The sequence below is a fragment of the Salmo trutta genome, unplaced genomic scaffold (assembly GCF_901001165.1).
Source record: "Salmo trutta unplaced genomic scaffold, fSalTru1.1, whole genome shotgun sequence".
Taxonomy (NCBI): Eukaryota; Metazoa; Chordata; class Actinopteri; order Salmoniformes; family Salmonidae; genus Salmo; species Salmo trutta.
In genome coordinates this window covers 3,320-16,596 of record NW_021823206.1, presented here as the reverse complement: position 1 = coordinate 16,596, position 13,277 = coordinate 3,320, and the positions used below count along the sequence as shown (strand labels likewise).

General features: G+C 40.0%; 1 protein-coding gene and 1 pseudogene across 1 annotated transcript; both read left to right on the top strand.

Annotated features, from left to right (window-relative positions):
- Positions 1-4,613: 4,613 nt before the first annotated feature.
- Positions 4,614-7,896, top strand: LOC115189683 (peroxidasin-like protein). The gene is made up of 7 exons (XM_029748228.1): positions 4,614-4,889; positions 5,785-5,829; positions 5,982-6,254; positions 6,560-6,844; positions 7,120-7,329; positions 7,415-7,525; positions 7,817-7,896. The coding sequence occupies exons 1-7, from the start codon at positions 4,859-4,861 to the stop codon at positions 7,894-7,896; spliced, it is 1,035 nt and encodes a 344-aa protein (XP_029604088.1). The 5' UTR covers positions 4,614-4,858.
- Positions 7,897-9,963: 2,067 nt separating this feature from the next.
- On the top strand, positions 9,964-12,581 carry LOC115189689 (low affinity immunoglobulin gamma Fc region receptor II-like; annotated as a pseudogene).
- The last annotated feature ends 696 nt before the right edge of the window (positions 12,582-13,277 follow it).

Below are 13,277 nucleotides of genomic sequence, written 5' to 3'. Positions count from 1 at the left end.
CATGTCCAACATGGCATTGATGTCTGTGCCAATAACCAGATAGAATTCAATTAATTCCCAAAAATATGCCGTTCACAGATTATTTTTTTTTTTATACCTTTAATATGTTGAGTGCCTTGCATTTAGAGTGAATTGTAATTACCACCCATGACTGTATTTGTTAGTGACAGAGACATGATTGTTGTATTGAATGGTTTTCAGTACTATAGCCTTTACCAAGGGAGAGTCTAAGTGAATATGTTATCTTTAAATTAAACTCATTACAAATATCTTAAAGCCTTTGAGGGCCGAGTTACACCCTAACACACTGGTCTGAAACTCCTGGTTTACATGCCACATCCAGGGGCAAAAATCTGATATCAACTTTGGGGGGGACAATTACATGAAATTTTCTCAAGAGCAATTCCTGAGGGGGACACCAAAAGTAGTGCTGTAACACATAGCCTACATTGTAATATGGTAAATGTATATTGAGGAACCAAAGAAATAAGGTGTTTGCCGTACTCCTAACTACCGGTACCCAAAACTACACAACTACTCACAACAGCAATACCATTGCCTTTAACAAATCTTAGTTCAGTCACCAGTTTAAGTTGAGAGTGGGGGTATCCATGGCATTTTCCAATTATGTTCCTATTTTACAAGTCAAAAAAATTGAGAACCTTTCATAATGTTGCCAAACAAAGACTCAACAAACTTACCTGAGACTCCGTCTCTGCCAGTCTGTCCCTGCATATCTGTCCCCAACTCTGCTGTCTGTGTGCCATCTGTTGCCTGCTCTGCCTAATGACATCATTGTGAAACATTTCCATTAGAATTTCATTTCTTTCTTATGAACATTTTATCAACTAGTCTTTGAGATATTAGGCTACTAGGGTTCTTTACGTTTTGGTGTACTGAAAAATACTCTGATGTCCGTCTTTTATTTTTCTGCCATTTTTCTACCTGGCTGGCTGGCTACACACACACACAGTGTGTAGGTTATTTACAGTAGGAGATGGGCTTCTATCATCTTATCTTTTATCATTCTATTTGGGCTTCGATCTAAAAGGTAGCTAGCAAATGTGAAACGGATTAAAATGACAAGAGTTGACAGCTAAACTAAACATCAGCATTCAACAAGAGAGGATGGTTTTTGCTTCAGCAGTGATGAATTCATGAACTTCTTCGATGAAAAGATGATGATCATCAGAAAGCAAATTACGGACTCTTTGAATCTTCATATTTCTCCAAAGCTCAGTTGTCCTGAGTCTGCACAGAACTGCCAGGACCTAGGATCAATAGAGTCAATCAAGTTTTTTAATCCTATCTCGACACATTTATTAAAATAGTCATGGCCCATAAACCCTCAAGCTGCATACTGGACCCTATTCCAACTAAACTACTGAAAGAGCTACTTCCCGTGCTTGGCCCTCGTATGTTGAACATAATAAATGGCGCCCTATCCAACAGATGTGTACCAAACTCACTAAAAGTGGCAGTGATAAAGCCTCTCTGGAAAAAGCCAAACCTTGACCCTGAAAACATAAAAAACTATCAGCCGATATCGAGTCTAACATTCCACTCATACATTTTAGAGAAATCTGTTGCACAGCAACTCACTGCCTACTTGAAGAAATATAATGTATATGAAATGCTTTAGTGTGGTTTTAGACCCCATCATAGCACTGAGACTGCACTCGTGAAGGTGGTAAATTACATTTTAATGGTGTCAGACCAAGGCTCTGCATCTGTCCTCGTGCTCCTAGACCTGAGTGCTGCTTTTGACATCATCGATCACCACATTATTTTGGAGAGATTGGAAACCCTAATTGGTCTACACCAGTGGTTCCCAAACTTTTTATAGTCCCGTACCCCTTCAAACATTCAAACTCCAGCTGCGTACCCCCTCTAGCACCAGGGTCAGCGCACTCTCAAATGTTGTTTTTTGCCATCATTGTAAGCCTGCCACACACACACTATACGATACATTTATTAATGATAAGAATAAGAGTGAGTTTTTCTCAAAACCCGGCTCATGGAAGTGATAAAGAGCTAATATAGGGCAATGGCACCAAATAATAATACAATAATAATCAATCATTTTGCTCTTTATTTAACCATCTTACAAATAAAACCTTATTTGTTCATCAAAAATTGTGAATAACTCACCACAGGTTAATGAGAAGGGTATGCTTGAAAGGAAGCACATAACTCTGCAATGTTGGGTTGTTTTGGAGAGTCTCAGTCTTAAATCATTTTCCACACACAGTCTGTGGCTATATTTAGTTGCCATGCTAGTAAGGGCCGAGAATACACTCTCACATAGGTACGTGGTTGCAAAGGTCCTCAGTGTCTTAACAGCGCGATTTGCCAAGGCAGGATACTCTGAGAGCAGCCCAATCCAGAAATGGCTTCTGATTAAATACATTTTTCACAGAACTGCATTTTGAAATTTCAATGAGGCTCTCTTGTTCAGTTATCGGTAAGTGGACTGGAGGCAGGGCATGAAAGGGATAACGAATCTAGCTGTTTGTGCTATCTGTTTCGGGAAAATACCTGCGTAATTGCGCACCCAAGTCACTCAGGTGCTTCGCTATATCACATTTGGCATTGTCCGTAAGCTTGAGTTTATTAGCACACAAAAAATCATACAATGATGAAAATACCTGTGTGTTGTCCTTGTTAATGCAGACAGAGAGGAGCTCCAACTTCTTGATCATAGACTCAATTTTGTCCAGCACATTGAACATTTTTGCGGAGAGTCCCTGTAATCCTAGATTCAGATCATTCAGGCGAGAAAAAACATCACCCAGATAGGCCAGTCGTGTGAGAAACTCGTCATCATGCAAGCGGTCAGACAAGTGAAAATTATGGTCAGTAAAGAAAACTTTAAGCTTGTCTCTCAATTTAAAAAAACGTGTCAATAATTTGCCCCTTGATAACTACCGCACTTCTATATGTTGTAAAAGCGTTACAAGTGGCGTCGGGAGCAACTGCTTGCACACGCGTTAACACTCCACTATGTCTCCCTGTCATGGCTTTTACCCCAACAGTACAGACACCAACACGTCTTGACCACCAAAGTCCATTTGATGTCACAAAGCTGTCCATTACTTAAAAAATATCCTCTCCTGTTGTCCTGGTTTCCAGTGGTTTGCAGAAGAGGATGTCTTCCTTAATTGACCCCACATAAACATAATGGACATATACCAGGGACTGTGCCAGGCCCGCCACATTTGTTGACTCATCCAGCTGTAACGCATAGAATTCACTGGCTTGTATGCAAAGCAGTAATTGTTTCAAAGCATCTCTTGCCATGACACTGATGCGTCATGAAACAGTATTGTTTGATGAAGTCATTGTCTGTATAGTTTTTGGGCCTTTCCCCCCAGCATTGTCCCAGCCATATCCACGGCAGCAGGCAGAATTAAGTGCTCCACAATAGTATGGGGCTTGCCTGTCCTAGCCATTCGGTAGCTCAACATATAAGACGCTTCTTGACTGTTTGAAAATGCCTGCGGCTATGGAACCCTGGCCTGTTCACCTGACGTGCAACCTTGTCCTGGACCTGCTGTTTCGACTCTCTCTCTCTACCGTACCTGCTGTCTCGACATCTGAATGCTCAGCTATGAAAAGCCAACTGACATTTACTTCTGAGGTACAGACCTGTTGCACCCTCTTCAACCACTGTCATTTGACCCTGCTGGTAATCTATGAACATTTGAACATCTTGAAGAACAATCTGGCCTTAATTACCATGTACTCTTATAATTTCCACCCGGCACAGCCAGAAGCAGACTGGCCACCCCTCAGAGACAGAGTTTTTCCAAGCCACTGTGCTTCTACATCTGCATTGCTTGCTGTTTGGTGTTTTAGGCTGGGTTTCTGTATAGCGTGACATCTACTGATGTAAAAAGGGCTTTATAAATACATTTTGATTGATTGATTGATTAGTTTCGATATTGTGATCCACAAGAATGTGGAGTAGTTACAGGCCTGTCCCTGAAGGGGGCGATAAGAAACCCCAGATGTTTACCATAGGATACCAACTAAAGGTGAAGTCTGTAACTGCTTGCTCCTGTAACCTTTCTCTCCCCATGTTGGTTTCTTCACACATGTTGTACATGTGTCCCACACTCTACACTCTACACTTTACTTACAAGCCCTTAACCAACAATGCAGTTTTTAGAAAATACCCCCCAAAAAGTAAAAAAATCATGTACATAAAAATAAATAAGTACAAAAATAATTTACATAAAGAAAAGCAAGTGAAAAAAAGTAAAACATTATGAAAATAATAAACAATAGACAAAAACAAACAATATATACACACATACACACACACAAACACACAATACAGTAAATGAACAATAGCCCTGATACACATCACATATACAGACACATTTAAATACAACCATAAACAACACAATAACAAACATATCTATGTAGACAGTAGCTAAACATATTACTCATAACAGAACCATCTGAGGTTGTGAGTGAGTGATTGAGTGAGTGAGTGAGTGAGTGAGTGAGTGAGTGAGTGAGTGAGTGAGTGAGTGAGTGAGTGAGTGAGTGAGTGAGTGAGTGAATGAGTGAGTGAGTGAGTGAGAAGTGGCTGGAGATGTCCATTTCCATTGTGAGGTTAGCTGGCTTGGCTTGCCCCCTTACAACTGAGCAAAGGTTTGAGGGAAGGCCTACACTATCTATCTATTTTTACAATTCTCTAGAATATTTCTCTGCTTTTCTGTGTACGGTGAAGAGGTGTGATCTAAGCATGATGTGGTGTGATCTAAGCAGACTGTCATCATATAGGAAGTAGAGGGGTTTGTTAGAAGGACTGTAGTTGTAGAGAAAGTCACTTGTCTGTAGGGACAGAATGGAGCACACCTTGCTCTGTTTGCTACTATGTAAGTACTGAGTTAGTGTGTTTGTTTATGAACACTAATTACCTCATTTACTAAGAATTTAAGGGAAAAGGGAATAAGACATTAATCGAAATGAAGACAGTTTCATGCTTTAGCTTTGTTTTTGGTGTTTCAGCACTTATTAAGAAAGTTTTAGTAAGAGTCACTCAAAGGAAATTGCAGCAAATATGGTGTAGAAAGTGACCATTCTACATTGATGTTGCATCACTTTGAGAACCTGAGCTTGTATAGCCGATGCCATGTAGACCTTGTTAGTGTGGTTGTGTGCATTTAACCAGCTCATCACTCAGGAACTAAAGAGTGGTGCTAACTCAGTGGTTGCAAAATGTGCTGTCAATGAATATAAAATGCAATATTTGTTGGATGTGTTGTAGTATCAAGTTGTGATTATTGTAAATGGTTGAGGGTTCCTTCACTACAGTTATAGTAAACTGTGTTAAGAGATTAATGAGTGGTGTTTTGGTGTTTTTGGTCTCTGTACACTCTCTGTGTGCAGAACATGGGAAGTTAGCTGCCATTTAAAGCTGCAGTCCGTAATTCAAGCTGCCACAAAATGGCCTTCCTGACACTTTTTGTGGTATATGGCTGAGGGATGGGGCAAAGGAAATTCATTCATTTATATTGTTTATAATAATTGTCATAAAATAACCATATATTTCGGTTTATGATGGGATAAGATAAGTTGAGGGAATTAAAAGTTATACTCTTCAAGAATAAATGCATATTACTAATTTAAAGGTAAAAAATGTTTGTAGAAATCATAGATTGCAACATTAAAATAAAGTACAGGATGGATTTGGTAATCAGTAACATGAATATGGCGTGGTGTTATTTAGTTCTATCTAATATTGGAGCAATGTGACTTTCTTTGTTGTAGTGCTGAGTACACACATCTACTCTGGACACTCTGAAGATGATGATGGTAGATATGTGTACACTTGATCAAGCCTTCATCTCTTAATGCTTCATCAAATGTTTTATTTTAGATTTTTAAAGCTTCTTTTGACTAGACATATTTTTAGTTTTGAGTGTCTCAAAAAAACAATTGTATCATGCTGGTTTTATTTTGTGCAGGAAAGGCAAAGGCTGTTCTGACCATACACCCCAAATACTCCCAGATATTCAGTGGAGAGTCTGTCACTCTCAGATGTAACATACAGAGGGGAAAAGTCACTGACTGGAAATACACATGGCGCAAGGATGATGTAGACTCAATCAGTAGGGAGAATGAATATGAGATCAGTGAGGTTAAGATTTCAGACAATGGGGACTACAGGTGTCTGGGTACACATATTGATCAGAAGAAGCATTCTGAGTGGAGTGATGCAGTCAGACTGACAGTAACAGGTATATCATCTTATCTCTCATTCTCATCAGTGCCTCCATACACATAACCACTTGACATAGGGCCCCATTTCTCTACATTACTGTCACTGGTGAGCTTGCTATTAATCTTCAATCACTATCTGGACTTTCTGAATTTTGAGTCAATGAGGGTTAATCTTAACACAGATATACTGTATAGACTGTAAATTCTAAGTGAATGGAGTCAACATACAACTTTAATCAAAACTTAACTGCAACAGATCAATTATTTTAAATGACCAAGCATGAATCCAGATGTTTTGATATTCTGTTCTCTGTTTTCTTAGCTCTTCCTGAAACTACACTGACCATGAATCCAAACCCTGCATACAATGGAGAGACTGTAACTCTGACATGTTCAGTGGGGTCTGACAGTGGCTGGAGGTATACATGGTACAAAGACAAAACTAAGAAAGTAGTGACCTTGTCTGACAGACACACTACAACAGGAGCCACCTTCACCATCAGTAGAGCTGCTGAGTCTGACCAGGGTCTCTACTGGTGTCAGGGAGAGATCCAGTCCAGATCCATATCATCAATCATCAGTTATCCTGTCACTATAACTGTGATTGGTGAGTTACTTTGTTATGTGTTTTTTTAATTAAACAAATGGACACTATTTATATTGAGTCAATCATGTAGATGTGGTCTGTGTGTCAGTATGAATGGAAAAATGAATAGTTACAGTACGACCTACCTAGTATGATCATACGTTGGAGAGATTTGTGCACTGACTGCATTTGTCTTCATATATAACTGTGTTTCCACAGCTCTGCCCACGGCCTCAGTGAAGCCTCTCCATAGGGTCCCCTCCATTCTGGAGAGACTGTAACTCTGACATGTTCAGTGGGGCTTGACAGTGGCTGGAGCTATACATGGTACAAAGACAACACTAAGAAAGTAGTGACCTTGTCTGGTAGACACACTACAACAGGAGACACCTTCACCATCAGTAGAGCTGCTGAGTCTGACCAGGGTCTCTACTGGTGTCAGGGAGAGATCCAGTCCAGATCCATATCATCAATCATCAGTGATCCTGTCACTATCACTGTGAAAGGTGAGTAATTGTGACTGTGTGTGTGTGTGCGTGTGTGTGTGTGTGTGTGTTGATGGTTAAACATGTGTTATGCTTGTCCCTCCAGGTTCTGTTCTCTCCATCTTTCTGCTGCCCAGGCTGCTTTGTAGTCTGCTGGTGGTGTCTCCCTTTCTACTGGTGTCTATCGTGCTTTTGGTGAAATGCTGCAGGGCTCGAGGTGACCTCTTTATTTCAGTGTGTATCGACAATCAACTTATCCAGCTTGATATTCTCCTTCTTTATGTCATGCTCTTATATCACTCAAATGATTCATTTCCAATGTAAATAGAAAAGTGACCATGGTCAGCTATTTTTGTTAAATATGTTCTATGGAAATTTTCTCCCCTCAAAAAAGGCAAACTAACCTTTTTATTACTTTTGATGGATTACATTTTAGTGCTGAGCAGTTGAAAGAGCAGTTGAATCAGTTTAACTCCAATGCTACTCTCTGTCCGTTATATTCCCATAGGCCTGTGTTCAACAGCCAAATCTCTTCAATATGAGTTACGATCTGATGATGTCATTGAACAGACTGAATCATCCGTGTGATCATTACAGTAAGAACTGTAAACTGAACAACCATTTTGGGATTTTTACGTTTTTGCCATTGCCTTTACATTGATTTATGACAGTGTTTACTGAGTCAAATATCACTGAATGTAATTTTACAAATACTAAATGTTATGATTTAGCAAGTTGCCGTTTTCAGCTTTTGGGGGCTTGTATGCTTGGCTTTGTTATTTTTGATTGTTGTTCATTTTCTTGAAATATTACACTGACCCCTCTTTGACTTCAGTTTGTTGATTAAACAATAGTGAAGTGCTTGTTTTGTTTAAAAGCTGAATTTCCATTTTTTTTCTTTTGTGTTTTACATAATGTCAAGCTTTTTATATACATTTTCATAATAAAAAAAAAAACCTAAAGGTGGGTTTATACTTGGTTGGCTGACCTGCTAATACAACTTTAACAGTTAAGTTGGCACATATATAATTTTTTTTTATACATTGTACATCATTTTCACTTCTATGTCTCTATGTTTTTTGTAAAATTGCATTTTTACAGTAATTATAGGAGCCAGATTAGTATTCCACTATGGAACTTGAATGAAGAGAGTGTTTGTTGTCTTACATCAGATAGCGCAATGATTCCGCACGATGATGATCGCATAAGAGTGACGCAAACCAACGTAAGACAATGGAGGGTGTGTTGTATTTTGGATTTTAAATGTTGTATTAAATCTCATATGTCAAACAAAAAGTGATGATTCCCTACATCATTGTATTCCTTTGAAAATATTGCTGTCAGTCTTCTGTAAAGCACATCCAGACTTGACTTCTACTGATTGGAACCCATTGTGAAGTGGTCCATGTCTGTACTAATATGATAACTATACATTTACATTTTAGCAGACGCTGTTATCCAGAGCGACTTACAGTAGTGAATTCATACATTTCATACATTTTTTCTCTCTACTGGTCCCCCATTGGAATCGAACCTGCAGACCTGGCATTGCAAACACCATGCTAGACTAACTGAGCCACACGGGACCATAGAGAGAGGAAGGAATAAGAGGGCAGACACAGTAGACTGAGGGGTTATGTTGTCGCTATGGACCAATGACTATATTAGTTTCTATATTGTGATCCACAAGAACGTAGAGTAGTTACAGGCCTGTCCTGAAGGGGGTGATAAGAAACCCCAGATGTTTACCTTGTTTCTTCACACTGTGTCTCACAGTCTACAACAAACCACTTAGATATGTTCAGAGGTAAATAGTTTAAAAATGGATTAATGTATTCAACATGTAATGATGTGAAGCAAAATTAAACTCTAAACTTTAACCTGGAAATCCAGTTCCCCAGTTACAACTTTCAAACTCCCCCCGTCTCTGGTCAGTGGTAAAACATTCCGCACAGCTGCCTCTGATGAACACTACCATTCAAAAGTGTTGGGGTTACTTAGAAATGTCCTTGTTTTTGAAAGAAAAGCACATTTTTCAGACATTGTTAATGTTGTAAATTACTATTGTTGTGTGTGTGTGTGTGTGTGTGTGTGTGTGTGTGTGTGTGTGTGTGTGTGTGTGTGTGTGTGTGTGCGGACATCACTGTATATGTATTCTGATAGATCTTGGTAAGTCAGACAGTTCAGACTGCATACTGTATGTTCAGAAATGACAACTTTTGATATGTTCATTTTGTGATAAATACTGATCCACATTATTTTACTTTCTAAGGTGTGTGATAAAATTGTGCAAATGTTCATTCAGTTAGTTGTCTGTGTTGTGTCTGTCCAGACTGACTTGTGCCTGTTCTGACCATCCAACCCAGCTGGCCACAGACATTCAGTGGAGAGACTGTCACTCTCAGATATGACATACAGGAGAGAAGAGATTGAGCATTATTTTTAATAACAGTGGGATGTTGGTCTTCTCCAAAACAGAGCCTGAGTACAGAATCAGTCCTGCAAAGAATGATCTATATACCTGTGAAGGTCTTCAGAAAAGAAATGGCTTAAAACACTCCCAGACAAGTAATGCTATACAATTGACCATGTTAGGTAAGTCTGTTTTTATGGGATTGCAAGAGAAAGACAGAAGGAATGAGGTCAAATAGCAGACAGTGAGATCAATGATGGAACAAAACTATAGTTAGATTTTGGGGTAATGTACTATCCCATAATAACAAAATGGGTAAACATTTTAAAGACTGAACATTTGATTTGTGTCATTTTCTTCATAACAGATAAACCCCAAGCTGTCCTAATTGTCTCTCCTCAGTGGCTGAACCCTGGAGACTGAGTTACTCTGAGCTGTGGGGTTAAAGAGTCATCTACAGGCTGGAGGTTCTTCTGGTACCAAACTGTTCCCTACACAGCTGGGTTACTCTCCCTATCAGGCAGGTCCTACTCTGTAGAGCCTCTATCTGGCAATGGTACTAGTGAAGACTCCTACACTCTGATCCCTGCTGGTCCAAGTCACACAGGAGGATATGTGTGTAGAGCTGGGAGAGGAGACCCAGTCTATGACACACTCTACAGTGAACCTCAGTTTTTCTGGTCAGGAGGTAACTAACTGCATTGAAACTGCATTTAATCATATTTAAATCACCATCATGTGTATATATAACTACTGTATACCTTTGACTATGTCACTCTTTGTTTCAGATCCGCAAACTTCAGTGTCTCTCAAAATAAGACCTAACAGAACTCAACACTTTACATCAAAGTCTCTCTCACTAAGCTGTGAGGAGAAGAGTAACTCTACTGGATGGAGACTGAAGAGATACAGAGAGAAAGCAGTGGAGTCAGAGTGTGGCTCTAACTGGGGATCAATAGCAGGGTCCACATGTACCATCAGGTCAACACGTAAAAAGGACAGTGGAGTGTACTGGTGTGAGTCTGGATCAGGAGAGTACAGTAATGCTGTCAACATCACAGTGGCTGGTACGTCTGTTGTACAACATTCATTAACCTTTTTTACATTACAATGTATGATAATGATGTTCAATTCTGTACTCCAGATTTACAGTTTTATTGATATGTTATGTTACACAGATGGCCCTCTGATCCTGCAGAGCCCTCCCTATCCCATAACTGAGGGAGACTCTGTGACTCTACACTGTACATATAGATATCAGCAAACAAACCCGATCCCCAAGGTTGATTTCTACAAAGATGGAGTACTCATCAGGAATGCGACCACAGGAGAGATGACCATCCCTGTAGTATCCAAGTCAGATGAAGGCTTCTATAAGTGTAAATCTAATGAAGGAGAATCACCAGAGAGCTGGGGGACAGTGAGAGGTGAGAAAATGGTCATGATCACATGACCTTTTCATAATATCAAATCAAATCAAAGTTTATTTGTCACGTGCGCCCTGAATACAACAGGTGTAGTAGACCTTACAGTGAAATGCTTACTTACAGGCTCTAACCAATAGGGCGAAAAAAGGTATGTGTGTGTGTGTGTATGTGTGTGTGTAGGTAAGTAAAGAAATAAAACAACAGTAAAAAGACATTTGAAAATAAGAGTTGCAAGGCTTTATACAGACACCGGTTAGTCAGGCTTATTGAGGTAGTATGTACATGTAGGTATGGTTAAAGTGACTATGCATATATGATGAACAGAGAGTAGCAGTAGTGTAAAAAGAGGGGTTGGCGGGTGGTGGGACACAATGCATGAGGATAATATCTGTGGTTATCAGTCATTTGTAGTGTGTTGCTGGTGTTCTACTGGCCATTCTCCTGGTACTGCTGTGTCGATATAAAAACACCAAAGGTGAGACTTTTATAAATTCTCATTAAACTTTTTGTTCATGTTTAGGAGAAAGACGTCTAATTACAAAAGTTTAAAACAGTAACGACTTGATACAGTATAATAGTATCCATTTCTCATTACAGATTCCTGTTGCAACAGAATATTCTCGTGAGTACACCTGTCATTAAACTATGTTCCTTTTCATACTGTAAAATACTATCAGTGTTTCATGACTCTCTCTCTCCCTGTAGGCCCAACCAGCCCCAGAGGACCAACCTGGACCCGCAACAGGACCAAGAATCTACCCAGGGCCAGGCTCCTGATAATCTGCAGCGTGGTCAGTCTCTCATCCCAGACCACTGTTACTCTCCTCTCTCTGTAACTACACATACTGACTTTTCACCATTCACTTTACATACATGTTACCATACTCTATGTCTCTAGGCAAGCTGAGGGAAAACCAACCAATTAATCTTTCTCTCTCTTCGACCAACAGGTGGCACTAACATCTATGATACAATCACACCCTCAGACAGTAATGACAATGGTACTGGGAAAGGGGGATACCTAGTCAGTTGTACAACTGAATGCCTTCAAATGAAATGTGTCTTCCACATTAAACCAACCCCTCTGAATCAGAGAGGTGCAGGGGGGCTGCCTTAATCAACATCCACATCTTCGGCGTCTGGGGAACAGTGGGTTAACAGCCTTGCTCAGGGGCAGAACAACTGATTTTTACCTTGTCAGCTCGGGGATTCGATCCAGCAACCTTTTGGTTACTGGACCAGCAACCTAACCACTAGGCTACCTGTATGTTAAATTTAGCATGAATACAGTATAGAGGTGTTGTTGCTGTTGTTCTTCATATGTTTAACATGACTAGCATACTAATATTAAGTAGAGATATTAGTGTATTACCTGCATATTTCAGATGCTGGTGCTGCTACTGCTGGACCAAGTGATGTGTCGTACCCCATAGAGCGGGGAACCAGACAGATATAGGGTAGGTAATGACAGAGGTGATTGAGTCCTGCTGAGTCCAATAATGCGAGTGGCGGGGGGAATGGCAGGTTGCGTAATGATGGTGGCAGGAGTGCGTAATGCTGGGGAGCCTGGCGCCTTCGTGCTCCAGGGAGGGGGAGCGGGAGCAGGCGTGATACCTATAGAGCATTGGTCTCATATTGGCAACACTGGCTCTGGTGTGATGCAGAGGTGGGACCAAGTCATTGTTTTACAAGTCACAAGTAAGTCTCAAGTCTTAGCACTCAAGTCCCCAGTCAAGTCCCAAGTCAAGACAGGCTAGTACGAGTCAAGTCTCAAGTCCTAAACTTTGAGTATCGAGTCCTAAACAATTCATAATGTGCTCTTCACCAAATGTATTACCATTTCATATTTTTAACAAGAGTAATAGTTAATATATTACATTTACGCAAATCATGAATGCTTTTAAAAATATCTATATATTTATTACATTCCGAATAAAACGTTATATTTCCATGGAAATACATGGGTAGCCATGAGAAAGACCCCCCCCCCAATAGTGATCGACTGTCGAAGATTGCTATGGGGCACAATCGGGCGATGTTGTAGCTCAATCTTGGGTGCAATGATCACGTTCCATCACTGACTGACTGTGTGGCGGCTCATTGATTTAACGTTACGTTAGCCTTCATGC

Excerpts from the sequence above, each read along its gene's own strand:
- LOC115189683 (XM_029748228.1), top strand. The coding sequence starts at position 4,859 with ATGGAGCACACCTTGCTCTGTTTGCTACTAT. Across the intron at positions 6,255-6,559 it reads AGTCAGACTGACAGTAACAG|CTCTTCCTGAAACTACACTG; the intron begins GTATATCATCTT and ends CTGTTTTCTTAG. Across the intron at positions 6,845-7,119 it reads TGTCACTATAACTGTGATTG|TGGGGCTTGACAGTGGCTGG; the intron begins GTGAGTTACTTT and ends TGACATGTTCAG.